This window comes from Schistocerca cancellata, chromosome 2 (genome assembly GCF_023864275.1).
Source record: "Schistocerca cancellata isolate TAMUIC-IGC-003103 chromosome 2, iqSchCanc2.1, whole genome shotgun sequence".
Taxonomy (NCBI): Eukaryota; Metazoa; Arthropoda; class Insecta; order Orthoptera; family Acrididae; genus Schistocerca; species Schistocerca cancellata.
The window spans coordinates 346,447,796-346,474,118 of record NC_064627.1 but is presented as its reverse complement, the minus strand read 5'-3'; the positions used below and the strand labels follow the sequence as shown (position 1 = coordinate 346,474,118).

Here is a 26,323-nt window from a genome sequence, read left to right as displayed (position 1 = left end):
AGAACCAAGAGGAAACAATAAGAGTGGGAGACCAAGAACGGAGTGCTCGGACTAAAATGTGTGAGACAGGAATGTAGTCTTCTGTTAAAAATAGAACAGTCACGGTTGCAAAGTTATTTTTATTTACAAAGTTTTAAATAAAATAAATTTTCAGCCGTGTTTTTTTAACATGACGATGGAAACCGGTTTCTGTATCAAACAGCCAACGATAGAATCGAATAAATACTACAAGAAATGTAGTATTTCGCCCCTACTGTTCGGTCTAGTCAAGATTCAAGTACAGGATTACAATTCAGGCTGAAAGAATATCAATAAGAGTCGCTGATGACACAGCTATTCTCAGTGAAAGTGAAGACGAATTACAGGATCTGTTGAATGGAATGGACAGTGTCATGGGTGCAGAATACAGGCTGAAAGTATTATCGAAAAAAGACTAAAGTAATTAGAAGTAGCAGAAATGAGAACAGCGAGAAACTTAAAATCAGAACTGGGGATCACGAAGTAGATGACGTTAAGGAATTCTGCTACCTGGACAGCAAAATAACCCATCACAGACTGATCAAGAAAGACATAAAAAGCAGAGTAGCACTGGAAAAAAGTGCATTCCTGGCCAAGGGACGTCTATTAGTATCAAGCATAGGCTTTAATTTGAGGAAGAAATTTCCGGGGACGTACGTTTGGAGCACAGCATTGCATGGTAGTGAAACATGGACTGTGGGAAAACGGGAACAGATGAGACTCGAAGCATTTGAGATGTGGTACTACAGAAGAACGTTAAAACTAGGTTGATTGATAAGGTAAATAATAAGGATGTCCTCCGCAGAATTGGCCAGGAACATATGGAAAACACTGGCAATAAGACGGGACAAAATGATAGGACATGTGTTTCGTCTTCAGGGAAGGACTTACATGGCACCAGAGGGAGATGTAGAGGGTAAAATCTGTAGAGGAATACAGAGATTGGAATGCATACAGCAAATAATTGAGGGCATAGGTTGCCAGTGCTACTCCGAAATGAAAGGGTCGGCAAAGGAGGGCCATTCGTGGTGGGCCGCTTCGAAATCAATCAGAAGACTGACGACTCAAAAAAAGACCCTCGATTAAAAGAAAGACCACAACACACTAAAACTGCCTTCCGACATACACCTTAGAGTGGCTTGTGGAGCAGAGACGTAGATATAGATGTACCACCCGGCCGAACATGTGAACTAAATTCGTCGCCCAAACATACAAGACTCACACCTCATCCACCTTCTGCTATGCAGATATTCCATTGACCTCCGCTCCTCTCAAGCTGACATTTAAAAAGTTACATGTGTTTGTTTACCGACTATGATACAGAGAAACGACAATGTCGTCAAATAGTATCCAACGCATATCCATTCAGCACTCGCGGTGTCTTACCATTCTAAGACCTAATTAACTTGCTTGGCATTTGATCTATCTTACACACGGGAACTCACAAGTTCACCAAATATGAGTCTTCCACACAGTACTTTAACTTAGAGTGGTATGGTATTTTCGTTTTTTGTTATTTTAACCTCTGGTTTTGTTCCATATTTACATCTGAGGGCACACCACATTTTGATGTTCCGAAGTTGATAGACATATGAAGACAACATTAAGATCTTCCCACGTACTTCAAAATGCAAGTGACCTTCGTTCTGCCTGCGACTAAAATAGAATGTACAGCGTTGTTCCTACGGTGGACAACGTAAGTGACTGAAGGTAATTAGGCGACAAACACATTGGAAAAGTGGAAAATCCACCCGCTTGCACAACGGAGCTAAGAATGAGGAAAGCAGCTGTACACGGCGCGACTTTGTTTTGGTCTAGCAAGCCGTGCAGTATACATCTTGAAAACTGTGGTGAAAATATAACGACCCAACGGAAGTACAGATTTTGATTTCACACGTTCACCAGCACAGTGGCAGAATGATTAGACCGTCTCAAAGGCTTTCTAGCTGTTTCATTCGTCCTTCGTCTACTACAGTGCTTCACAACTGTGGTATGGGGGCGATAAATACCGAGAGTCTCTCGATCAGCGAAAACACTCAAGTGGCTGAGAAAGAACGCATGTGAATGAATCTTTCATGCTGGATCCTGGCAAATCAGACCTGCATAAGTGGCCGGGACTCAAACCGGAACCGTTGAGGGCACTGTCCGCGAAGTGCAAAATTATTAAGAATTCGAGTCCCGGTCGGTCACACAAGTTAACCAATGTCTATTCCGTCACTCTCAAGCACCTTATATACTGTGTGGGTCATGAGTCGTACTTGGCTAATAAAGTTGGTAGAGCACTTGGGTACGTAAGACAAAGGTCCCACGTTCTAGTCCCAGTCCGATATACAGTTTTAATCCGCCGGGAAGTTCGATATTTATTATTAAGAATTTGTACAATTCTAGTTCAATATTGATGTTTTCGTGTTATGGCAGTTGGTAATGTCACTGACTGCCGTTTTGAAATCATGTTTATGTTGCGTTTTGGGGCTCGTTGTGACACCAATGCTCAAAGCCGACGGATGGTACCAAAGGCTTTAGTTTAGCCTAGTTTTCTACGCTATGCACTGAGTGACGTCACTGTACATCTTATTTAAGTTACGAGCCCGCTGCACGAGCGGCGCATCGGGGATGACGTAACGCCGTTGCCAGGCAACCGGCCCGTTGCAAACGGGACGAGCTGGCTGGCGCTCGAGCACTTCCCCGACGCGTGTGACGTCACGCCGGAGAAAGCTGCAGCCCAGGCTATAGGCTACCTGTTGCTCTGCGGCCGGTCAGTGGACCACGCGCGGTTGCGCAACACGTCCGCGGCACGCGGCCTTCACGGTTTCCCTGGCAACGCCGGCGATCAGCCGTGGAAACTCCCCCGAACGTCCCCTTTCGAAACAGTGCATTGTCTCAGCCTACCACAGCGCGAAAGCTTCGGTTTCGGATGGAAGCTTCACTTAATTGCTCGACGCCACACCGCCTCTTTGGTCTAACGGTTAGCACCGCTGCCTGCTGCACAAGAGGTTCCAGGTTCTTCATCAGCTTGAAATTTTTCTGGGACGGAAACCAGTCACTTCTGCCACGCCAAATGACAAGTTGATTTAATAAGTACTGATATGCAAGTCGCCAAATCTAGAGACTTGCACAAAATGGAAGGCATTAACCACTCCTATCCGAGGCTCTGTGCTTACTGGTAGATAGAAAGAAGAATCTGAGCCCAGAGTTGAAGAGGCAGTGTTGTCTGATTGGCAACAATTTTTTTTCTATTTCAATCCTATCAGTCAATCAAATGTTTTATTGCCTTCACTGTATACTGTATTATTACGCTATGTGCTACTCACTCACAACCTCCTCAAATTCTTAAACACACTGCACCTTTCGTTGTCTCTGTGTATTGAATCCTCTATTTCCATTATAGCGAGTTCTGAAGAAATGTACAGTGTGTTACAAAACGATACCGATAAACTGCGAGGGGCTGTAGAGGATGTCCTGTGGAACAATCTGAGCACAGGAAACCGAGTCCGGAAACTTCATCCAACGACACTACAGAGGGTGGAAGTTACAGGCGCCAGCACCTGCCATTAGGCCACCCGTTCGGCAGCAAAAGTGACTTTGTATGCTGACGGCAGGAAGTCTCGCAAACGTTGCTTGTTATTCAGTGATCGCTGCTCGTTGCCACGATAATCAGTGAATGAGATGAGCCAGCTGCTGTGAAGTTTTTGTCTCCTACAAATGCGATGCTCTGTTGCCTCTATGGATCAATGGTGTCAGACACGAGTCTCTGTTCGCAGATTATGTTTCTTCTGGAACCCTCTAAAATCTCCAGTGGTTTTCGTTATACAGGACAAAAAAATCTGCACATGGAAACTGAAGCCACAGAGCATTGCATTCGTAGGAGACGAGGACTGTCTACGCAGAAGCTAGCTCCATTTCTCCGCTGGCGATCGTAGCAATCAGTAGAGATCACTGAATAACAAGCAGCATTGCGGTATCTTCCGCGTGCGATCCGTCAGCATACAAAGTCACGAATGCTGCCGAAAGAGCGGCCTAATGGAAGACGACGAAGCCTGTATTTTCGACACTCTATAGTGTCGTTGGATGATGTTTCCGGACACAGGTTCGTACACGCAGGTTGTTCCTCAAGACACCCCCTACAACTCTTCGCAATTTGTCATTATCTTATTGTAGCATCCTGTGTGTTCAACAGTCTTCTAAGTGGTTTCATGTAGCCCACTACAATTTCCTTTCTTCTGCCCATCTGTTCATCTCAGAGTAAGGCTCCGTAGCCCTCCGCGGCTATCTCTAGTAGCGTGGTAGTGATTTCCCGATTCTTAACACATGTCCTATCATTCTTATAAAATTTTTTGCTCTGCGATTCTGTGGAGAACACCACATATCAAATGCTTCGATTTCCTTCTTTGTCAGTTTCCCTACGGTCCACGACTAACTTCCATAGAATGCTGTGCATTCTCAGAAATTTCTTCCTGAAATTGAGGCCACTTTTTTACACCTGTAGACTTCTGTTGGTTAGAAATGCCCTCTTTGCCGTCCCTCTTTGCCGTTCTCCTCACTTCCTCCTGGATTCGTTATTTTGCTTCCAAGGTAGCAAAATTCCTTCGCTTCGTGTTCTCAAGATTTGATGTAACGTTTGGCATTAATCCCATGTCTGTTGCTGCTCAGCTTTGATCATTCCTTTGTCTGCTCTCAGTCCATACGCTTTGTTCACAGAAAGACCACAAGGCAATCTGATTTTTGAAACTTTTTACATTAAGGTGCGTGAAGTTGAAAACTGAAATCTCAAACTGTCAAATTCATTCGATGCAACTCTCAAAAATTCTCCAGAATATCGACTTTGAAGTTTTCCGAGCATCTTTAGTATCCTAAAGGAAGGTACATACACACATCAAAAAAAGTTTTTCATCACCCCAGTTTCCAGAACTCCTGAAGATATATCTTGACTGTGGATATTGTATCACAGACACAGTCCCTTTGACTGTTCAGAGATGTCACCAAACGTGCCCATTCATCAGAAGTGCCTATTAGATGGCGGGGGTTCAACAGTGGATCATTTCCAGTCATTCCACCAGGCAGGAGCTACACGGCTCGTGTTGTCTGTAGTTCAACCATGCCTAGGGGGTCAATACCTCTGTTCGATCGCGTCTGCATTGTTACTTTGTGCGGGGAAGGACTCTCAAGAAGGGAAGTGTCCAGGCGTCTCGGAGTGAACCAAAGCAATGTCGTTCGGACATGGAGGAGATACACAGAGACAGGAATTGTCGATGACATGCCTCGCTCAGGCCGCTCACTACTACTGTAGTGGATGACCACTACCTACGGATTATGGCTCGGAGGAACCCTGAAAGCAACGCCACCATGTTGAATAATGCTTCTCGTGCAGCCACAGGACGTCGTGTTGCGACTCAAACTATTGCGCAATAGGCTGCATGATGCGCAATTTCGCTCCCGACGTCCATGGCGAGGTCCATCTTTGCAACCACGACACCATGCGGCGCGGTACAGATGGTCTCAACAACATGCCGAATGGACCGCTCAGTATTGGCATCACGTTCTCTTCACCGACGAGTGTTGCATTTGCCTTCAACCAGACAATCGTCGGAGACGTGTTTGGAGGCAACCCGGTTAGGGTGAACGCCTTAGACACCCTGTCCAGCGAGTGCAGAAACGTGGAGGTTCCCTGCTGTTTTATGGCGACATTATACGGGGCCGAAATATGCCGCTGGTGGTCATGGAAGGCGCCGTAACGGCTGTATGGTACGTGAATGCTATCCTCCGACCGATAGTGCAACCATAACGGCAGCATATTGGTGAGGCATTCGTTTTCATGACCGACAGTTCTCACCCACGTCGTGCACATCTTGTGAATGACTTTCAGGATAACGGCATAGCTCGACTAGAGTGGTCAGCATGTTCTCCAGACATGAATCCTATCTAACATGCCTGGGATAGATTTAAAAGAGCTGTTTATGAACGACGTGACCCACCAACCACTCTGAGGGAGGACTGGGACAATCTGGACGAGCAGTAGCTTGATGAACTTGTGGATAGTATGCCACGACGAATACAGGCATGCATCAGTGCAAGAGGACGTGCTACTGGGTATTAGAAGTACCGGTGTGTACAGTGTTCTGGACCACCACCTCTGAAGGTCTTGCTGTATGGTGGTACAACATGCAATGTGTGGTTTTCATAACCAATAAAAAGTGCAGAAATGATGTTTATGTTGATCTCTACTTTTTTTATGTGTCTATTTCGAAAGACAGCGTGGCTCTTTGCTAGGATGCTTGCCTGCCACGTAGGGGTCCTGCTTTCAAGTCCTGACCGATTAAAATATTTAAACAAAGTGCATGTTATACGAGCATTTCTGTGAAGCTTAAAATACAAAAAGATGAAAAAAGATCTTTAGCATTTGAGAATGATACCGCTGATTCGATTCTCGTTTTGGTCATCATTTTTTTTTCTTTTTTTCCAATCGGTTCTAATATTTACGTCATGTAAATAGAAAATTCATCAAATATATGTTAATGAACAGTAATTTTTATGAAAAACGCAAATCTTATTTTTAATTGCATATCGAACAAAAAAATCCAGTTTTCATTGCAATTATAAATCCTTAATTACCGAACTGTTATGAAACATTATAAATAAAGGTTGTTGAAATTTTAAAAAATTACAAATAAATTTTTTGTTTCACTTTATGTATTTTTACGCTTTATGGGAAAGGTCATGGAAGATGCCCGTTGTTTAAAACTTTGACCACAGCTGGGAATGGAACTTTTTTTTCACCAATCATAAAACTTTATTCAATTAAGTGTGTACATACAAATAGCACAACTATTAATAAATGTTACATTATTTTTCGTTTCAGCTTTTCCTCTTAAGCTATCCTCTTTTATTACAAGTTCAGTGATAACTTTTCGGTGTTACTTCGTTTTGTTTTTGGAAAATTAAGTTTTGCTTTTGCTTTCTCTTTTCTCTGCTACTGACTACTCACTGACAATGGCTACGACATACGATGGCACTAACACAAAACAAGTCTCTCACGTCACACAATGCCTGCACTCTTGACGTCGGGCTGCACAAGTGGCAGGCGAGCATTCCACCATAGAACCACATGGCCCATCCAGAAAAGGAACTTGTTTGTGTTTGGGATATTAAAACTGTTCGGATAATTTCGAGGTTTATTTTCTCGAGAAATTTTGGGAGTTGCTTCGAGATATTTTGGGTGATTGATATTTGAGCTGCGAACTTAACGTAACATATTACTAGATATAAAAAAACACAAAAATCTGATTTGCGCGCGGTCTCCTCGCCAATAGGCTGTTTATCCTATTCAGCTGGTCCTATAAACTTTCCCTCACTCTGCCGAGCAGTCAAGTTGCGCAATGCTTTGATGTCTCAGCTGTCGTACGAACAACTGGTTCAACTGGCTCGGAGCACTATGGGACTTAACTTCTGAGGTCATCAGTCCCCTAGAACTTAGAACTACTTAAACCTAACTAACCTAAGGACATCACACACATCCATGCCCGAGGCAGGATTCGAACCTGCGACCGTAGTGGTCTCGCGGTTCCAGAATGTAGGGCCTAGAACCGTTCGGCCACCCTGGCCGGCCTCGTACGAACACAGACGCTACACTGCAACGGGGTGCCTTCAGTTATATTAAGAAAGCCACTGGACAGACACATGGATGCTGCCGTGCGGTTTGTGTCTCCACAGCCACTTCTTTGCAGTTGCATCTTAAGCTGTTCCCTCCTCCTCCTCCTCCTCCTCTTCCTCCTTTTAGTCCTCCTCCCACTCATCGAGGAAAATATACCTATTTACGCTCCCGAAGTAATTGCAACTAAAGTATTTTCAGTGTGCGGGTTCCTATCTCTCTCTCTCTCTCTCAACATCGTTAGCATAGGTAATGGAGCGTTTCCCAGGAGACCTTCGTCCTTTACGACAGCGCCGAGGCAAATTGCCGCGCGAGAGGACACTAACTCTATTAATAAGCAAACAGCTGTGGGAACAGTGCCGCCGCGACGCGCCTAACTGTTGAAGGCTGAGGTCCGTGACTCGCGGTTACGTCACAATGGCAACATCAGCACAAGGCCGTCCTTGGCGCCTTCTCAGCAGCCGCCTCGTTACCAGACGTGCATGACCCGGGGGGCCGCAGCCCGCTGCTTCCGCGTGGTAACGCCCAGGAGCGCCGACTCATACTCCATTAGCGTAAAACAGCGCGTGACGCCTCTGTGTAGGTTGTCCTAGAAACTGTGAGGAGGACTGATTCCTCACACCGACACAAGCGAAAAACAACACATGCAAAAGTCCTTCGTTAAAGAGCCTCTCTCTCTCTCTCTCTCTCTCTCTCTCTCTCTCTCTCTCTCTCTTTCCCTCTCTCTCACTCTCTCTCTCAAACATACACGCAAAGAGCGGTCGCAAAGGTTTGATTATTGCTTCTTAACATACGTTGTTCTAAACATATGTTTACTTCATCCATATGGTTAGAGAACGTGGTAGCTGCTTTCGTACATTACACCGTGCGGAATATTGCAACCAGCCACAAGTTTTTTAGATACAATTTTATCGTACCGTTACTAGTTCCGGGCCTAAGCCCATCGTCAAACGGTAACGTTGATTTCTTATCAATCTTTATATATTTGTCCTAAAATGTAACGAAGTCTTGTGATTACATAGTGTACAAAAGGTTTTACATTGTATATCATATCTATACATCGTCATCTTCAACTTTTGTAGTCCTGTCTTCCTCAGTTGCGTGTAATATTACGGTATATTGATAATCTTTATTTATGGACCGTCTGACAGCAACTGAATAAAACACAATTTCAGTGCCATACGCGTTTCGCCTTTATTTTCTGCAAGGCATCATCAGTGGCCTGGAATATGTACATATGTTTACTATTTAATTTACATTTTTGTCACTGTACCTATAGGTTATAAACAGCTCTGGTGGTTGGTATTTCCTATTAAGTAGTAATGTTTTGATCTGTACTTACAAGTTGCGCGGACAATTTCTTACATATTACGCTCCTGTTGCATTTTTGGTGTTGTTCTTCTTCTTATGAATGCCAATTTGCTGTTTTTTCCCCACATTCCACAGCACTATGAACTGAACGCTTGTTTCAATGCAATGTTTTGGTTTCTGTTGCATGTCAGCAGGGTTCTGTTCAAGCTGGTGGAGGCTCTCTAGCGGGGTGAGGCATGTGCAGTTGGAGTGATATGGGACCCCATATACGTCTAGATACGACTCTGACAGGTGACACGTACGTAAGCATCCTGTCTGATCATCTGCTCCCATTCATGTCCATTGTACATTCCGACGGACTTGGGCAATTCCAGTAGGACAATGCGACGCCCCACACGTCCAGAATTGCTACAGAGTGGCTCCAGGCACACTCTTTTGATTGTAAATACTTCCACTGGCCCCCAAATTCCCCAGACATGAACATTATTGAGCATATCTGATGCCTTGCAACGTGCTGTTAAGAAGATATCTCCACCCCGTCGTTCTCTTACGGATTTGTAGAGAGCGCTGCAGGATTCATGGTGTCAGTTCCATTCAGCACTACTTCAGACATTAGTCGAATCCATGCCATGACGTCTTGCGGCACTTCTGCGTGCTCGCGGGGGCCCTGCACGATATTACGCAGGTGTACCAGTTTCTTTGGCTCTTCAATGTATAAGGGAGAGATGTGATTCTCTTTTCAGATCCGTGGTCATCCTTGACCTAAACTAAATTCACTATGGCGGATACATTTGTTTACATCGGCTGCTGATTTGATGAGCTAAAGATGTAAGCAGATGGACGTAGATCTAGAGTTCCTGCAGAGATACTTCTTCGCAGTACAGATAATTTCAAAGCTATACACTTAATTATGTTTGAAAGATGCTGGTAACTGCCAAAGAAGAATATTCTCTTCTTCGATTACTTATTATTTCTATCATTTGAAATTCTAAGAATTGTATGAAATTTTGGAGGACCATTTTGTTTCTTAATCGTAGTTCATCATTCCGGATGCTGACATGTTTACTGTGAATGTGGTCCTCTATTTCTAATCCTTGTAACAAATTCGTTCGTACCTTTGTTTCCGCAAAATGTAATCTTGCTAAGTTTTCTTCGATTCTTATCTCTGTGTTTCCGCGTTGACCCAAGTGAGCAGCGGAAGCTGATTTATTTAGACTGTTCAGCCAGAGAGAATCGACGTGTTATCGGTATCATACACTGAAATTCCCCAGTCTGGCCATTACAAAATTTAGGACGTACTGAACAATTCGGTTTATAAACGCCAGATTTGCACTGTACTTCATTCTTTAAGTTATGAACCATTTTGTCTCTCATTATATTGCTTGTGGAAAAACTAATTTTGTTATTTTTAGGATAGAATAAATATGATGTGACACCTTACCAATGAACTGTAAGCGGACATATTTCAGAGTTTTGAGGAGCTATTTGTGCTAAACTGCTGTCTGATGTGGTAGATAGAGCCATCTTTGTTACTGTATTTTTTTTAAATTCTGTTGTCAAGTTTTGATGGTCTCATTATTGTGAGCTATTAGTTCTTCGGAATATCAATTGAACAGCCGATGTAAACAAAAGTATCCGCCATCTTTTATTTAGTCCAGCTCAAGGACCAGCATGCATCGAAAAAGAGTGTCAAACATCTGTCTTAAAATGTGTAAAAAGAGACCTTTTCAAGAAGCAAGTACAATGTATAGAGCTTAAAAACGTATTAAAACAGTCTTGACTGTAATAAAATATTTATTTATAATGCACCGGTTTCGGTCAGAATGTGACCCTCTTCAGACCATGTCTATCATGATAGTAGGCGATCTAGATGAACGGAGCACAATATGCCTTCATGAAGGCATGCTGATAAAATGTCTGCACACAAACCACCAGTTTTAGATGGCCCACAGGGATAGGTTTGAGGAAACATGCATGCTGCGGGTTGTAGGTATAACCCAACAGATCATGCCGAATAATGTGACTAAAATGTATTGGAGCCCCATCTAACTCTATACAGAGCAAGCCACAGAGCGGTGCATCGCCGTGAGTACTTCTGGCACCACAGTAACTCACCTGGCCGTCCGCCGCTCCCTCCCCTTTTTCACTGTCCCATTTAGCCCGCATCTCGTGGTCGTGCGGTAGCGTTCTCGCTTCCCACGCCCGGGTTCCCGGGTTCGATTCCCGGCGGGGTCAGGGATTTTCTCTGCCTCGTGATGGCTGGGTGTTGTGTGCTGTCCTTAGGTTAGTTAGGTTTAAGTAGTTCTAAGTTATAGGGGACTGATGACCATAGATGTTAAGTCCCATAGTGCTCAGAGCCATTTTGAACCACTGTTCCACTCACGCGGGAGAAAAGACCGTGGTTTTAAGTTGTAATTGATTCAGGTATCTATCTTCATTCATGATAGTCCTATGAAATCAAATGAATGTCTTTGAAACATCCTATAGTTTCTAGGAAAATTGTTTGCCAGACCGGCACTCGAATCTCGGACTTTGCCCTTCCTGGGCAACGCTGTTGCCCAACTGTGCCAGCATAGCACGTTTGATGTGGTCATCGCTCTGCCTCACTCGTAGGAGCATGCTCACGAAAAACATTCGAGTACAGTTGTGTACATAAATTCAACAAAACCTCTCCGTACATCAATCTTCTGGTGGACACTGGGACCACAGCTGTTACTGTATCTTTTAAGCAGTAACGATATCACCATCAGTTGTGTTTATTGGTTTATTTGTATGCAGATGGTTTCTGTCTTACAATACACCATCTTAAGGATTCGCTATGCGTCTTGGTGATCAGCAAAACATACCTGTTGTTCTGAAATCAGATCCACCAGTAGTGCAGGTAAGGAACATCACAGAAGTGATGCCGAAAGAATGCACTCTTTTTGGTTGCTCTGTCGACTTGAGACTATCGATAGCACTCTCGGAAACAAACGTGTATGCAGCAGCCGTTCCAGTTATAAAGGAATAGAACGGCTCTACTGCACAGAGCATAACAGAAATTCCTAGAAACGCGTCGCGTTCTTTTTCCCGTTATGTTGCGTCGAGCAGTTATGTCGCGTTTGCTGTGAGTCATAGCCTTGGAGCGGTGGATCAACGGTGCTCTTTTCACTGTTACAGGAACTGCGTCCACCATGGAGCCCTGCAGACGTCTCGTGGCAGGGGCTGTCATCCTCAGCTGCGTCCTTGGATTGAACGCTGCCGTCCTGAAAGGTTGGTTCTCCTATTATGTATGTCCAAAGAAGTTTCGGGCTTGCAGCAGGTTGTTGTTCAATACACACCACGATATTTCGAGTGTGCAGCAGCCTGCCATCCTCAGATGAGCCATCGAAGACACGAAGACTTCCTCCGTTCACCATTGTATTACTGCGCTGTGTGTACTCCCCACATGCTTTAAAATTAACTACACTACCCGACGGCGGCGCTCCCGCATGTGGAAAGACGGAACTCAGCTGTCGTCAGGTTTACCACTCACTGTGACCAGGCAGTCAGACAGTCGGATAACAAACGACAAAAAAATTAAAAGTTTTCTTTATTTTCCCCTCATTTGTACTATGAAACCTTGATTCTTGGTAAATTTCATTATTCTAGGTCAACGGGAAGTACCCTATAGCTTTTGCTGAGAGAGTTTGCGAGTATTAAAAAAATGTGTCATAAATGATCGTATCGTTCGATTGATTTGTCTTAGAAGCATCAGTCTTTTACACTGCGAAGAGAGTAGTGTGTGATATAAATTTCAGCTTGATATGTCCACCCGTTCTGAGCAAAAATGTTTTCAGCAGTTGTACATACAGATGGACAACAAAATGATCAGATAAGGAATCCATTTTTACCTATTGAGGTACGTAATCCTAAAAGGACGTGCTGTTCATTCATAGGGAATTAGATTAGGAAATGATACACTTAAAGTAGTAAAGGAGTTTTGCTATTTGGTGAGCAAAATCACTGATGATGATCGAAGTGGAGAGGATATAAAATGTAGACTGGCAATGGCAAGGAAAGCGTTTTTGAAGAAGAGAAATTTGTTAACATCGAGTTTAGATTTAAGTGTCAGGAAGTCGTTTCTGAAAGTATTTGTATGAAGTGTAGCCATGTATGGAAGTGAAACATGGACGATAAATATTTTGGACAAGAAGAGAATAGAAGCTTTTGAAATGTGGTGCTACAGAAGAATGCTGAAGATTAGATGGGTCGATCACATAACTAATGAGGAGGTATTGAATAAAATTGGAGAGAAGAGAAATTTGTGGCAAGACTAGAAGAAGAGATCGGTTGGTAGGACGTATTCTGGAGGCATCAAGGAATCACCAATTTAGTATTGGAGGGCAGCGCGGAGGGTAAACATCGAAGAGGGAGACCAAGAGATGAATACACTAAACAGATTCAGGAGGATGTATGTTGCAGTAGGTACTGGGAGATGAAGAAGCTTTCACAGGATAGAGTAGCATGGAGAGCTGCATTAAACCAGTCTTAGGACTGAAGACCACAACAACAACCCGACGGCAGCGCTCCCGCAGGTGGAAAGACGGAACTCAGCCGTCGTCAGGTTTGCCACTCACTGTGACCACGCAGGCAGACAGTCGGATAACAAACGACAAAAAATTAAAAGTTTTCGTTATTTTCCCCTCGTTTGTACTATAAAACCTTGTTTCTTGGTAAATTTCATTGTTCTATGTTAACGGGAAGTACCCTATAGGTTTTGTTGAGAGAGTTTGTGAGTATCAAAAAATGTGACATAAATGGTCGTATTGTTCGACTGCACTGTCTTAGAGTCATCAGTTTTTTACACTGCGAAGAGAGTAGTGTGTGATATAAATTTCATCGTGATATGTCTATCCGTTCCTGAGCAAAAGTGTTTTCACAGTTGTACATACAGGTGGACAACAAAATGATCTGGTAAGGAATTCATTTCTACCTATTGAGGTACATAATCCTAAAAGGACGTGCTGTTCATATCCTCATAACAAATAAATCCAAAAGAAAGGCAGTCAACTTGACTAAATGTTCTTTGGTGGCTAAACAACATTACTTGATACATTTTCTCATTGTTGAAATGAACAAGATAAATGAGATAACCAGTACGGTATGTACAGCACCTTTCATACGCCCTAGAAATTTCCAAGGAAATGTAGAAATGCCCGCGTTACATTGTGTAATCTAATAACGCAATTCCTTTTGTTTTGCAGATCCTGCAATAGTGGAAGCTGCAACATTCGATGCAAAGTTCCCTGGTGCAGGTTACGGCATCCCTGTCGTCGGTGGAGACCAACCTTCCGGCGGAGCTCTAAAATCCAACTTCAAGAGGTTCGTCGTCAGCAGAGGAACCCCAAATTTTGCCTCAAGCGGAAATTTCCAGACAGTCGTTGGGAATCCCCGTGTGATAGACGATACTTCCTTGACGACGGACTCTGCACAACCGATAATAAACGTTCCGGAAGTGGGAACGTTAGTGGAACAGTCTAGCAACGCTCCCGACTCCAGCCTCACAATTGTGAATGAAAGTCGCGAAATCTCCTCGCTGGATAGCAAAGGCGGAGTCATACTTCCAAAACAATTGGAAGACATAGTCAGAGTTGGAGCCAAGTTTCTTCCCGAGAGAAATGAAGCACCTGCAGATGCAACAAAGGAAGCTCCAGTCATCGATATCTCGCACTCTACCAGTAGCCACATTGGTCAGGTGCCCAGCCAAGTTGGCGGCGAGATCGGAACTACAGGTGTTAACAAGCAGTCTACAGTGCTTACTGCTGTGACGCCAATGGAAGAAGACAGAGGTGCGATGAAGTGGACGTACTACGAGACTGTTGTAAGTGATAAACAAGATTCGAGCGTTCCGCAGATTGCTGACGTAGCCGCAACCGTAGAAATGGAGAGTGATCCACCAACTGACTATTCTGCCGTGGAGGAAACCGCAAAGAATGAGAGCAAAGTATCTTTACCAGTGCAGCCAGCGACCGAAAGACTGGATGACGTTGCAGAAGGAGTCACGGCGACTGAGCCGGCAGAGAACTTTGACCATCAGGAAGCTGGTGTGACACCACGAGTCGACCATGACACCACTGTGCCACAGGTGGAATCTGAGTCGGTGAAGTTGATGGACGTGACAACGGAGGAGTTTGTGGGAGAGACTACGGTTGTTTCGGAGGACTGGGGAATTCATCGTTCTGAGACGAAAGAGGCCACAGGGAGACAGCTGGAAGACAAATATTACCATCGTGACACCGAACCGCTGTCGGAGGAGGACAACGAGGTTGGCGGAAGTCACTTCGATGACGGAGACGCAGACGTCGACGCCGGCGGTGACTGTTCGCGGCCGTGTGAGCTCGGGGCGCCGCCGCGCGTCTGCAAGTTCACGTTCCACGTGGAGTGGTACCACACGATGAGCAAGGCGTGCTTCGACTGTCCCAACAACGCGTCCGATTGCGAACGGCCGCACTGCGTGCCCGCCGATGGGATCGAACGCCCCATCATCGTCGCCAACAGGCAGATGCCCGGACCCACCATCAGCGTGAGTACCATCATATTTTATCATAATTTTTATGATTCAGAAAGGGTGATTCGAATCCTAGTGATGGTAACAAGCTCGTCACCAGAATTTGACCGGTACAAAAGATACTTGTTGGTTCAGTAAAACTTGCGGGATGAGAGACCACGGTCCCCACATAAAACTATCCCCTCCGACTGTGGGAAACATATTTGGAGGTAACGCCGTAGCTGCATGAAGGGCTCGAAGGGCACCCGAATGTACAGAGCTGTATAGAGGCATCACCATTCGTCACGTGATGGTAACTTCCAGAGATAATCAAGCAGTTGGCATCATGTGCCGAAGGTAGTGCTCTATAAATTCGACGGTATTCAGGCGCCGCGCTGGATTAGCCGAGCGGTCTGAGGCGCTGCATTCATGGACTGTGCGGCAGGTCCCGGCAGAGGTTCGAGTCCTCCCTCGAGCATGGGTGTGTGTGTTTGTCCTTAGGATAATTTAGGTTAAGTAGTGTATAAGCTTAGGGACTGATGACCTTAGCAGTTAAGTCCCATAAGATTTCACACACATTTGAACATTTTTTTGGTATTCACGCCCTTGATGCTACTGCCATTTTACCTCCGAAGGTGTCTCCCACTTTCAGAGAAGAAACATCAAGGAATAGTTTTATACATTGGTCAAAACCTTCCTTTCCGGAAGTTTTAACTAAACTAAATACCCGCCGTCAAAGTTTACACTGTATGATAGAGACTTCTTTTTTGCTACTGAGATTCTCTGAGGTCTTAGAGTCCTGAATCACTACCCTCTTATTTCACAGTAGTTTCCGCAAGCACTCCATCAGATCATATATATTGCAGATGTACTGGTAAGTTGATAGCTGCATCATTGTGTGTGAAGATGGAGCCATTTGGCCTTGAAATAAGTTGCGTGTACTCTAGAAAATAATGACTGAAGCTGGTAGAGTAAATAGAATAACCTGCTCGCATAGCTTAACGCCCAGCGCGCTGGCTTGCGAGATAGCGGGTGAGCCAGACTTGCATCTAATACGCGCTGCGATTAACGACAGATGGCCGGTGTACTGGACAGCACGAGTGTTGTTTACAGGTGGTTTTCTACACCTGTGGAGGCAAACGCTGACCTGATACCCAATCTCCGTCTTGGAAAACACGACATGCCACAGTTAAAATACGATAAGGCACAGAACAGAGTTTACACCACATCATTTTATCCGTAATGGTTTGTGAACACTGAGGGAAAAAATTGCAACCAACCACACTTTCTGATCAAAGCTTTATTTTGTCATAACCAGTTTCGGGCTCAGCCCCTTGTCAGAAGGCAAAGAGGATTTCTTGCACTAATTTTACATTATTTTGGTCTTGAGGAAAAGAGTATCTTTTTGCATTACAGCGTAGGGGTCTGCATATGTTACATGAAGCACTCTGAATGACAAAATTTACTAAATATAAATATCTGATGCAGACCATTGTACTGTAATCCACAAAGAAAAAAAACCTTTCCTCAAGCCGAAAATAATGTGAAATTTCAGACGATACGCTCAGATCCTAAAGCAGTTACGCAATACTGTCAACAGCACAGCAGTGCTGTAACCTGTTGCAGGTGCTATGGTGCTGCCTTCTTCCAACCTTTGGACTGACAGACCCAGCCAGCTACATGGGGACCTACAGTTTAATGTGGATTCCAAACGACGGTGTAACTCGGCATTTTTCATATCGCCAAACATTGCCAGAGGACAAAGTAGTTCTCTTACCGACAGACAAAAATCCTAGGATTGATCGGGCATCGAACCTGACTTTCTTGGATTTTTAGTTTGGTACTTTACGACTGAGGCACCTAGCCATACTCTCCATGCAGACACAAAGCGTTCATCAAAAAGTGTGACTGCTTGCGGTTTTTTCCCTTAAGCGATATTTAGAGTTTGCACCTTTCACGTACGGTTGGCACAGTCGACTTCTCTTCCTTAAGTTAACTGAAGATAGTGGCAATAGTGAAGTTAAAAATACTTTCAAAAACCAACAAAACCAAAAACCAGCGGAGTTCTTTTGACAGAATAAATACGAGGAAAGAAGCACTCCTTCTTCAGGCCACAAGTGGCCCATCGGGACCATCCGACCGCCGTGTCATCCTCATTGAGGATGCGGAGAGGAGGGGCGTGTGGTCAGCACACCGCTCTCCCGGTCGTTACGATGGTGTTCTGTGATCGGAGCCGCTACTATTCGATCGAGTAGGGTGAGTAAACCCCGAAAAATGGCAACAGCGCATGGCGGCCCGGATGGTCACCCATCCAAGTGCCGGACACGCCCGACAGCGCTTAACTTCGGTGGTCTCACGGGAACCGGTGTATCCACTGCAGCAAGGCCGTTGCCTAAACACGAGGAAAGAGAGAGTGGCTAAATAAAAATTTGGGACTAAAAACTTTTGTTTTCTTCCGTGAAGTTGGTAAACCTGATTCTCCACCATCATCTGTCAGCAAGGAAACGGCAAATGTCATTAGGTCTGTTTCCGCCTCTGTCCCAAACAGGTGTTTATCACTGGTGGCTAATTTGCGAATGCTCTCAGTAGAGTGACAGCTTCAGGAAAAAGAAACCTCGCTGCCTAATGCACCACGAGGAGCTGCAGTACAGTGGCGCTCCCTAGAACTGAGTTTGTTCTTGAAGTATCTGTAGCATTTTCCTACATAAGGGAAAGAAGTGTGCCTAATAACAGACCTCCTGCTCTGGTGCCTCTATCAGTTGTCTTATTTAACACAAATTCAGCACGTTTCTTGTTTGACTGTGTGGAGCCTGAGGTTTGAAGCAGGGTGTGTGCGTGTGGCAGGTGTGCCAACACGACATCGTGCAGGTGGACGTGGTGAACGGCATGACGGAGGAGACGACCAGCGTGCACTGGCACGGCCAGCACCAGCGCGGCTCGCCGCACATGGACGGCGTGCCCTTCGTGACGCAGTGCCCCATAGGGCCCGCCTCCGCCTTCCGCTACCGCTTCGTCGCGGAGACCCCGGGCACGCACTTCTGGCACTCACACACCGGTACGTACCGCAGGCGTGCTGCACCGCAACGGCAGAAGAAGTTAGTGCAACAGCTAATAAACTACACACTCACTCGGGAGGAAGGAAGACTTGGCTTTAGCGTCCCATCGACAACAAGATATTAGACACGGAGCACAAGGGTGGAATGTTTCAAGGATGGGTAGAAAATCGGCCGTGCCCTTTCAAAGAAACCATCCCCGCATTTCCCTTGATCGATTTACGGGAATCACGGGAAATCAATTACTTGTAATATTTATTAAAAAAAGATTAAAAATTTTCTATAAAACTTTTTAAAACCTTCGAAATTTTTTGTCTCAATCACAGTTTACATTACAATTCCTTTTTTACAAAGTGATGACCAGTTTCGGTACCTTAACTACCATCTTTAGATCTGAGAGCAGACAAACGAAAATAAATATTGCCTTAAGTAACAAAGTTATACAAAAATTACTATTGGCTTACTTTTTAAAAAATTTACAGGTATTTAACATATCACATATAGTATTATAAATGTACTCGCATTGTATAAGACTGTTGCACCATCCATAACATTCTTAATTTGAGTCAATGGCAAAATGTGTTACGTGCTATGTACAGCCTGACACGAATGTAAGGGAAACATATTATGCACTGGCATACAAATAATAATAAGAAATATCTATTTAGACAAAGGCTAATTTGTTGAACGTAGCACGTTTTCTATTACAGCAATTGAAACAAAAAAGCCTGTAAAGCATCGTAAATACCTTGTAGAATTTTGGAACACGTATTATGTTCGAGTATAATGACTTTTCTGGAGACTAGAAATCTACTCTGTAGGAATCAGCATGGGTTTCGAAAAAGACGATCGTGTGAAACCCAGCTCGCGCTGTTAGTCCACGAGACTCAGAGGGCCATAGGCACGGGTTTCCAGGTAGATGCCGTGTTTCTTGACTTCAGCAAGGCGTTCGATACAGTTCCCCACTGTCGTTTAATGAACAAAGTAAGAGCATATGGGCTATCAAACCAATTGTGTGATTGGTTTGAAGTGCTCCGAGATAACAGAATGCAGCATGTCATTCTCAATGGAGAGAACTCTTCCGAAGAAAGAGTATTTCAGGTGTGCCGCAGGGGAGTGTCGTAGGACCATTGCTATTCACAATATACATAAATGACCTTGTGGATAACATCGGAAGTTCACTGAGGCTTTTTGCGGATGATGCTGTGGCATATCGAGAGGTTGTAACAATGGAAAATTGTACTGAAATTCAGGAGAATCTTCAGCGAATTGACGCATCGTGTAGGGAATGGCAATTGAATCTCAATGTAGACAAGTGTAATGTGCTGCGAGTACATAGAAAGAAAGATCCCTTATCATTTAGCTACAATATAGCAGGTCAGCAACTGGAAGCAGTTAATTCCATAAATTATCTGGGAGTACGCATTAGGAGTGATTTAAAATTGAATGGTCATATAAAGGTGATCGTGGGTAAAGCAGATGCCAGAATGAGATTCATTGGAAAAATCCTAAGGAAATGCAATCCGAAAACAAAAGAAGTAGGTTACAGTACGCTTGTTCGCCCACTGCTTGAATACTGCTCAGCAGTGTGGGATCCATACCAAATAGGGTTGATAGAAGATATAGAGAAGATCCAACGGAGAGCAGCGCGCTTCGTTACAGGATCATTTAGTAATCGCGAAAGCGTTACGGAGATGATAGATAAACTGCAGTGGAAGACTCTGCAGGAGAGACGCTCAGTAGCTCGGTACGGGCTTTTGTCAAAGTTTCGAGAACATACCTTCACCGAAGAGTCAAGCAGTATATTGCTCCCTCCTACGTATATCTCGCGAAGAGACCATGAGGCTAAAATCAGAGACATTAGAGCCCACACAGAGGCATACCGACAATCATTCTTTCCACGAACAATACGAGACTGGAATAGAAGGGAGAACCGATAGAGGTACTCAAGGTACCCTCCACCACACACCATCAGGTGGCTTGCGGAGTATGGATGTAGATGTAGATGTAGAAGCTCCCATGTAATTATTTCTGTTACAGCCAGTAACAGCAAGCAAATGCTGTCGTAGATAACGTGGTACATTCAACGAATTAGCCTTTCTCTAAACGAATTTTTCTTATTCTTATTTGTTTTCCAGTTCATAAGATACTTCCCTTAGGTTCGTTTTAGGCTGCACGTAGCACATTTGACCTGAAGATTTAAAATAAGAATGTTAAGGAAGATGCAATGGTCTTGTACACTGCGAATGCATTTATAATACTACATGTAGTACGTAAATACCCTGTAATTTTTTTTAAAAGTAAGCCAATAGCAATTGTTACATAACTTAGCAATATTTCTTTTCGTTTGTCTCTTCTCAGATCTGAAGATTTTAGTTGAGCAACCAAAGCTAGTCATGAGTTTGCAAAATTTTCTAATGCTGCATGTGATTGAGAGACTACATAGAAAAAATTTTGAAAGTTTTTACAAGTTTCAAAGAAAGTTTTTTTAATTTTTTTACAACTTTACAACTTCACAGTTGATTATGTGCTTATGATCGCTTTTTCCTGTTCTGACAGTGTGAGATATATTCAGTGACAGAAAACCTAAATCTAGGCCGCGCAGGGTAGCCGGGCGGTCCGTGACGTCTTGTAACGGTCCGCACGGTTCCCCTTGGCAGAGGTTCGAGTCCTCCCTCGGCCATGGGTGTGTGTGTTGTCCTCAGCGTAAGTTGGTTTAAGTTAGATTAAGTAGTGCGTAAGCTTAGGGACCGAGGACCTCAGCAGTTTGGCCCCATAAGACCTTTCCACGAACTTCCGAACTTCCTAAATCTAGAAAGTCGGACAGGGATCTGAACACCAGTTCTCTCGAATGCGAGTCCAATGCGCTAATCATTGCCCCACGTCGCTCGGTAACACGCTCTCAGAAGCGGGACCATACTTAGGATCTGCAGACCCTTAAACTGAATGTGTGGTGCGGTCCCTACCAGGGGATTTTTTTTTTTTTTTTTTTTTTTTTTTTTTTTTTTTTTTTGTTAACTAAACTCGTGCTTGACGAAACTGTAGAGCGTAAAAACTGTGGAATTTGGAATATATCCAACAAATAACTTTGGACATTGTGTGCAAGTACTGCTATGAAAAAGAGCAATCCGTGGCGTGTCACGTCAAACCAGTCTGAAGACTGACAGAAGACAATCTAGACAACATGTAACCTGAAACAGAATTATCGTGGGCACATATCATATCGTAAATTAATTGATAAACGAAGAAAAGGTGCATAAACGATTTTTTTTTTCTGCACAAAATAAAGAGTTATGCAGAGAAGAATTTCTCAGTACCTGCCATCAAAATCATAGCAGGCAGTTCCTATTTGCAACAAATCGCAAGACATCAACCAATATTCATGGCAGCAGGTAACGAAGCAGTATTTGTGTCATTCGAAACTCTTAACGGTACTTGGGCTCTAGCAACGATACTTGGGCTCTAGCCGAGATGTTGGTCTAAACTTCAAACAAAGGCTGATATGAATGTTCAGCGTCATACAGTGACGTAGTGGCATGAGCATAACACAGATTTCTTCTGTGCGGGTATCTAAAGAACTTATGTTGGATAAATGTGCTTACCATCTTAAAAAGTAGTTATTACTTGCGAAAGTAACTAAACTGTATGGAAATGTGTGGTTTAAAGTCTGTCCACGGCAGTTCTTTCTTACCATATTGCTTGACTCACGATTGTACAACCAAGAGAGAATTTGGTTTGTCTTGTTAAAAGCGCAATGCAACTTCGATTCATAAAGCGTCTATTGACAAATGCAATTAAACCGAAAAATCAACATAAATATGGCAACGACGTACAAATTATTGTGGTTCCTTAAGTAACAGGTACTAAGCCCCTGCACTTTATGCAACCAATGTATCTTGTGTGTGCTGCATGCGGTATCTACAGATCCTGCAGGCGAATCACCAGGTTCACGACACTGAAACCGTTTTCCTGCTTAATTCTGTATAGTCTTCTGCTTCATTCTTGCTCACACAACTTGTCAACTATTATTTTTTATCATCAATTGAATAAAACTATCGTATAGATTAGGTGACATAAGATATTTCAATATTATTTTAAACTAACGTGAAATTTTCTTTTCTTAAAATGAGAACTTTCCGTTAGGTTTGAGCGTGACCATTGTAAATACAAAATGAAAATATAAACTGCCGTACCCAGGTACACAGATTGTAACTGCACGTTCACCATGCGTTTTTGGGGGATCATACCTTCATAAAGTGGACTTATGCCATTTAAAGCTGCATGGGTGTATTGTACATATCGGTTTTGAGTAATATGTAGCATTGTATGGCAGCTGAAAATAAAACAAGGAACTATTTTTGTTGGGGCCTCAATGCTTTGTAAATGTTCTGATTTCTTAAGTGACCAGTAATATAATCAGAAATTATGAAATTGGAGCATACGATCTATTTTGAAAAATGCATTTTTCTTGATCTCGCTTGATGGATTTATGACAGTTAACCGGTATCGGGTGTAATGTGTCATCGTCCGAGACAATGTCTTACTATGAAAGTAATTCGTCACCATCTAACGCTCATGGTGGCCCCGTAAGATCAATTTCAATTAGAACAAAATGTAAATATAAGGGACAGTAAATGAAACCCAGACATATGGAAAGAAGTAAGTAAACTGTTCATTATTTCAAAAGTATTTACGGTAAGTGTTAGTAGCTTTATCCCACCGTGAGAGAAGACGGTCAGTGCCTTCATGCAAGAATGTTTGCAGTTGCCTAGAGAATCATGATTGTATTCAGAGGTGCGGCTCTTCATCCGAAGTAAATTAACGACCACGAATGTCTTTCTGCAGGGCTGTAAAAGGATGGAAATCATACGGAAGAGATCGGGACTGTATGGACGATGTGTAAGGGGTTCCCATCGAAACCTGTGCAGCGTATTCGAAACGGTCTCGGAAACATGTGGGCCCGTCTTAGGCAACCGCAAAGATTTTTGGATGAATACATTGACTTTTTGTATCATAGTGGGCTAAATGTAGTAACACTTATGGCAGTTACCTTGATACAATAAACAGTTTACTTACCTTTTTGCATATGTCTCGTTTACATTTGACTGCTCCATATGTCTTTCAGTGGTCACAGGCTCCTTTTTCCAGTCTTTTTTACACCACAAAGTATACCCTGTGAAACGTCCCCTTTTGAAAATTATAAATGACTGTGCTGGTAAACCTCTTACGTTATTTGATTTTCAAACAGCTGAGCAAAACTGAACGTGCTCACACATTTCTCTCTTTACTTATTCTGATCATCAACAAACTGACACACAACATTTTTAGCGCAACGCAATCTGACTTTCAATAATTCCTACAAAAGAATGGCCCTCACTAATAATAATCTATACCTTTCATGAATCACTTACCTCACAAAAATCGTCTTCACTCGAGCGCCAATACTGCCAGCTAAATTAAAGATTCAAACTACGGATGGCACTAACTACTGATAGGCATAGTCAGCAAATGAAAGATTTTGATAGAGAACAAACAATGTATTTACCTTAATAGTGTTCAGAAGTCATATATATATATAATCAGTTCATGACATCCAGTCTTACAAATTTCCTTTTTCTGGCGGACACACGTCCAAATCGTCCGCTCTCAAAATTCTGCCATCTCTCTCCCCACGTCCACCACTGCTGACGGCTCACCTCCAACTGCGCAACGCTACGCGCTGTTCACATCCAACTGCCCAACACTACAATAGCGAATATTGCAACAATGCAAACCAGCCACAGACTGCACACAACACAGTCAGTGATTCTCATACAGAGGGCTACGTGGCGTTACCGCCATAAAAACCTAAACAGCCTACTTACGCTTGAAGTAAGCGAAGATGGCGTGTTAGGAGCAAATAGTGCAAGTAGCAACGGGGTCGAATTTTGTATAAAATTTTTAATTATTTTCATTATTGTAGTAAATTAATTGTGTGTGTGTAAGTGAGGATAGTCTCCAAAAACCGGTCCTAGAGAGAGAGAGAGAGAGAGAGAGAGAGAGAGAGAGAGAGAGAGAAAGAGTGAGTGAGAAGGAGAAAGAGAGAGAGAGAGAGAGAAAGAGAAAGAAAGGAAGAGTGAGTGGGAAGGAGAAAGAGAGAGAGAGAGAGAGAAAGAGAAAGAAAGGAAGAGTGAGTGGGAAGGAGAAAGAGAGAGAGAGAGAGAGAGAACGGCAGGTGAGCGTGCGGTGTGCTGTGGTTGCAGGGTGTCAGCGCGCGGACGGCCTGTACGGGGCGCTGCTGGTGCGCACGCCCCGAGCCGTGGACGCGCACTCGCGGCTGTACGACGAAGAGGGACCGGTGCTGCAGCTGGCGGACTGGGGGCGGCCGCTGGGGGTGGACAAGTTCGTCAACCACCACCACGCCGCCGGCGACAACAAGCCCACCGCCATACTCGTCAACGGCCGCGGCGGACTGCGCTGGGCCAGCGGGCAGCCGGGGCCCCCACCGGCGCACTTTACAGTCCAGCAGGTGCGTGCGTCTCGCAGCAGGTGCCACAGTCTCACACGGCTGCTGCCTGTCTCAAACAAGCCCACCCCCTTAAAAGAGCACAGAGGTCACTTTGGCACGACGTAGATGCTGTCATATGACTCTCCACTGCTGGCATAAGTGATGGCAGTAAAGTACTGTGTATGATCCACTCTGTTTGTGGAATCGGCACAACAAGAAAAGTCAAAGGGGAGACGAGTGAGAGTGTTAGAGAGGAGATACCTTGGAAGAAACCACATTCCATTTCACGAAATCGGTGATTGACTCTACAAATTTCTTCTTCAAATTTTTTATTTTTTATTTTTGATATAATCACTTTAAATGACACAGTCACGACCGTTTGTGGCCCGCGATTTCCGTCTTAAGATGCTACAATAGCAAAAACTTAAGACGTTATATTAAGACCTTAAAACAGATAGAGATATTTTCATTGGTTCTACTTGTGAGTTAAGTAATGTCCAGTTAAAACAAATGTGGATCATATCTATGGGCGATATCTAAAGAACAAAAGATCATACTTCGTCAAACTGAACATAAACTGAAACTCATAGAGTTGTGTAGATAGAAGTAATTGTAAATTTTCTTTCGCTATGCTTTGCACCAGACGTTCGCGTACTATGTAAGATTAATCAATAAATGTCAAAAATTATAAAACGTCTCAATTTGCAATAAAAGATCAATCAGTTATTCATAATCCACTAAATTACAGGCCCATATCATTAACGTCGATATGCAGCAGAATTGCCGGCCGTTGTGGCCGAGCGGTTCTAGGCGCTTCAGTCCGGAACCGCGCTGTTCCTGCGGTCGCAGGTTCGAATCCTGCCTCGGGCATGCATGTGTGTGATGTCCTTAGGTTAGTTAGGTTTAAGTAGTTCTAAGTCTATGGGACTGATGACATCAGATGTTAAGTCCTATAGTGCTCAGAGACTTTTGAACCATCTGAGCAACAGGATTCTGGAATATATATTGTCTTCGAATATTATGAATTACCTCGATGAGAACGGTCTATTCACACACAGTCAACACAGATTTAGAAAACATCGTTCTTGTTAAACACAACTAGCTCTTTACAAACACGCAGTGTTAAGTGCTATTGACAAGGGGTTCCAAATTGATTCCATATTTCTAAATTGCCAAAAGGCTTTTGATACTGTACCACACATGCGGCTTGTAGTGAAATTGCGTGCTTATGGAATATCGTCTGTTATGTGAATAGATTCGTGACTTCCTGTCAGAGAGGTCACAGTTCGTAGTAACTGACG

At 43.7% G+C, this 26,323-nt stretch overlaps 1 protein-coding gene and 1 pseudogene across 1 annotated transcript in view; one reads left to right on the top strand and one right to left on the bottom strand.

Annotated features, from left to right (window-relative positions):
- Window positions 1-26,323, top strand: part of LOC126161737 (uncharacterized) — a 60,876-nt gene that overhangs the window by 14,550 nt on the left and 20,003 nt on the right. Inside the window, exons 2-5 of the mRNA XM_049917774.1 lie at window positions 12,134-12,226; window positions 14,200-15,518; window positions 18,327-18,537; window positions 24,778-25,043. Coding sequence (XP_049773731.1) covers window positions 12,148-12,226; window positions 14,200-15,518; window positions 18,327-18,537; window positions 24,778-25,043 — 1,875 coding nt within the window. The 5' untranslated portion in view covers window positions 12,134-12,147. The remainder of the gene's footprint in view (window positions 1-12,133; window positions 12,227-14,199; window positions 15,519-18,326; window positions 18,538-24,777; window positions 25,044-26,323) is intronic.
- Window positions 17,758-17,875, bottom strand: LOC126163525 (5S ribosomal RNA; annotated as a pseudogene).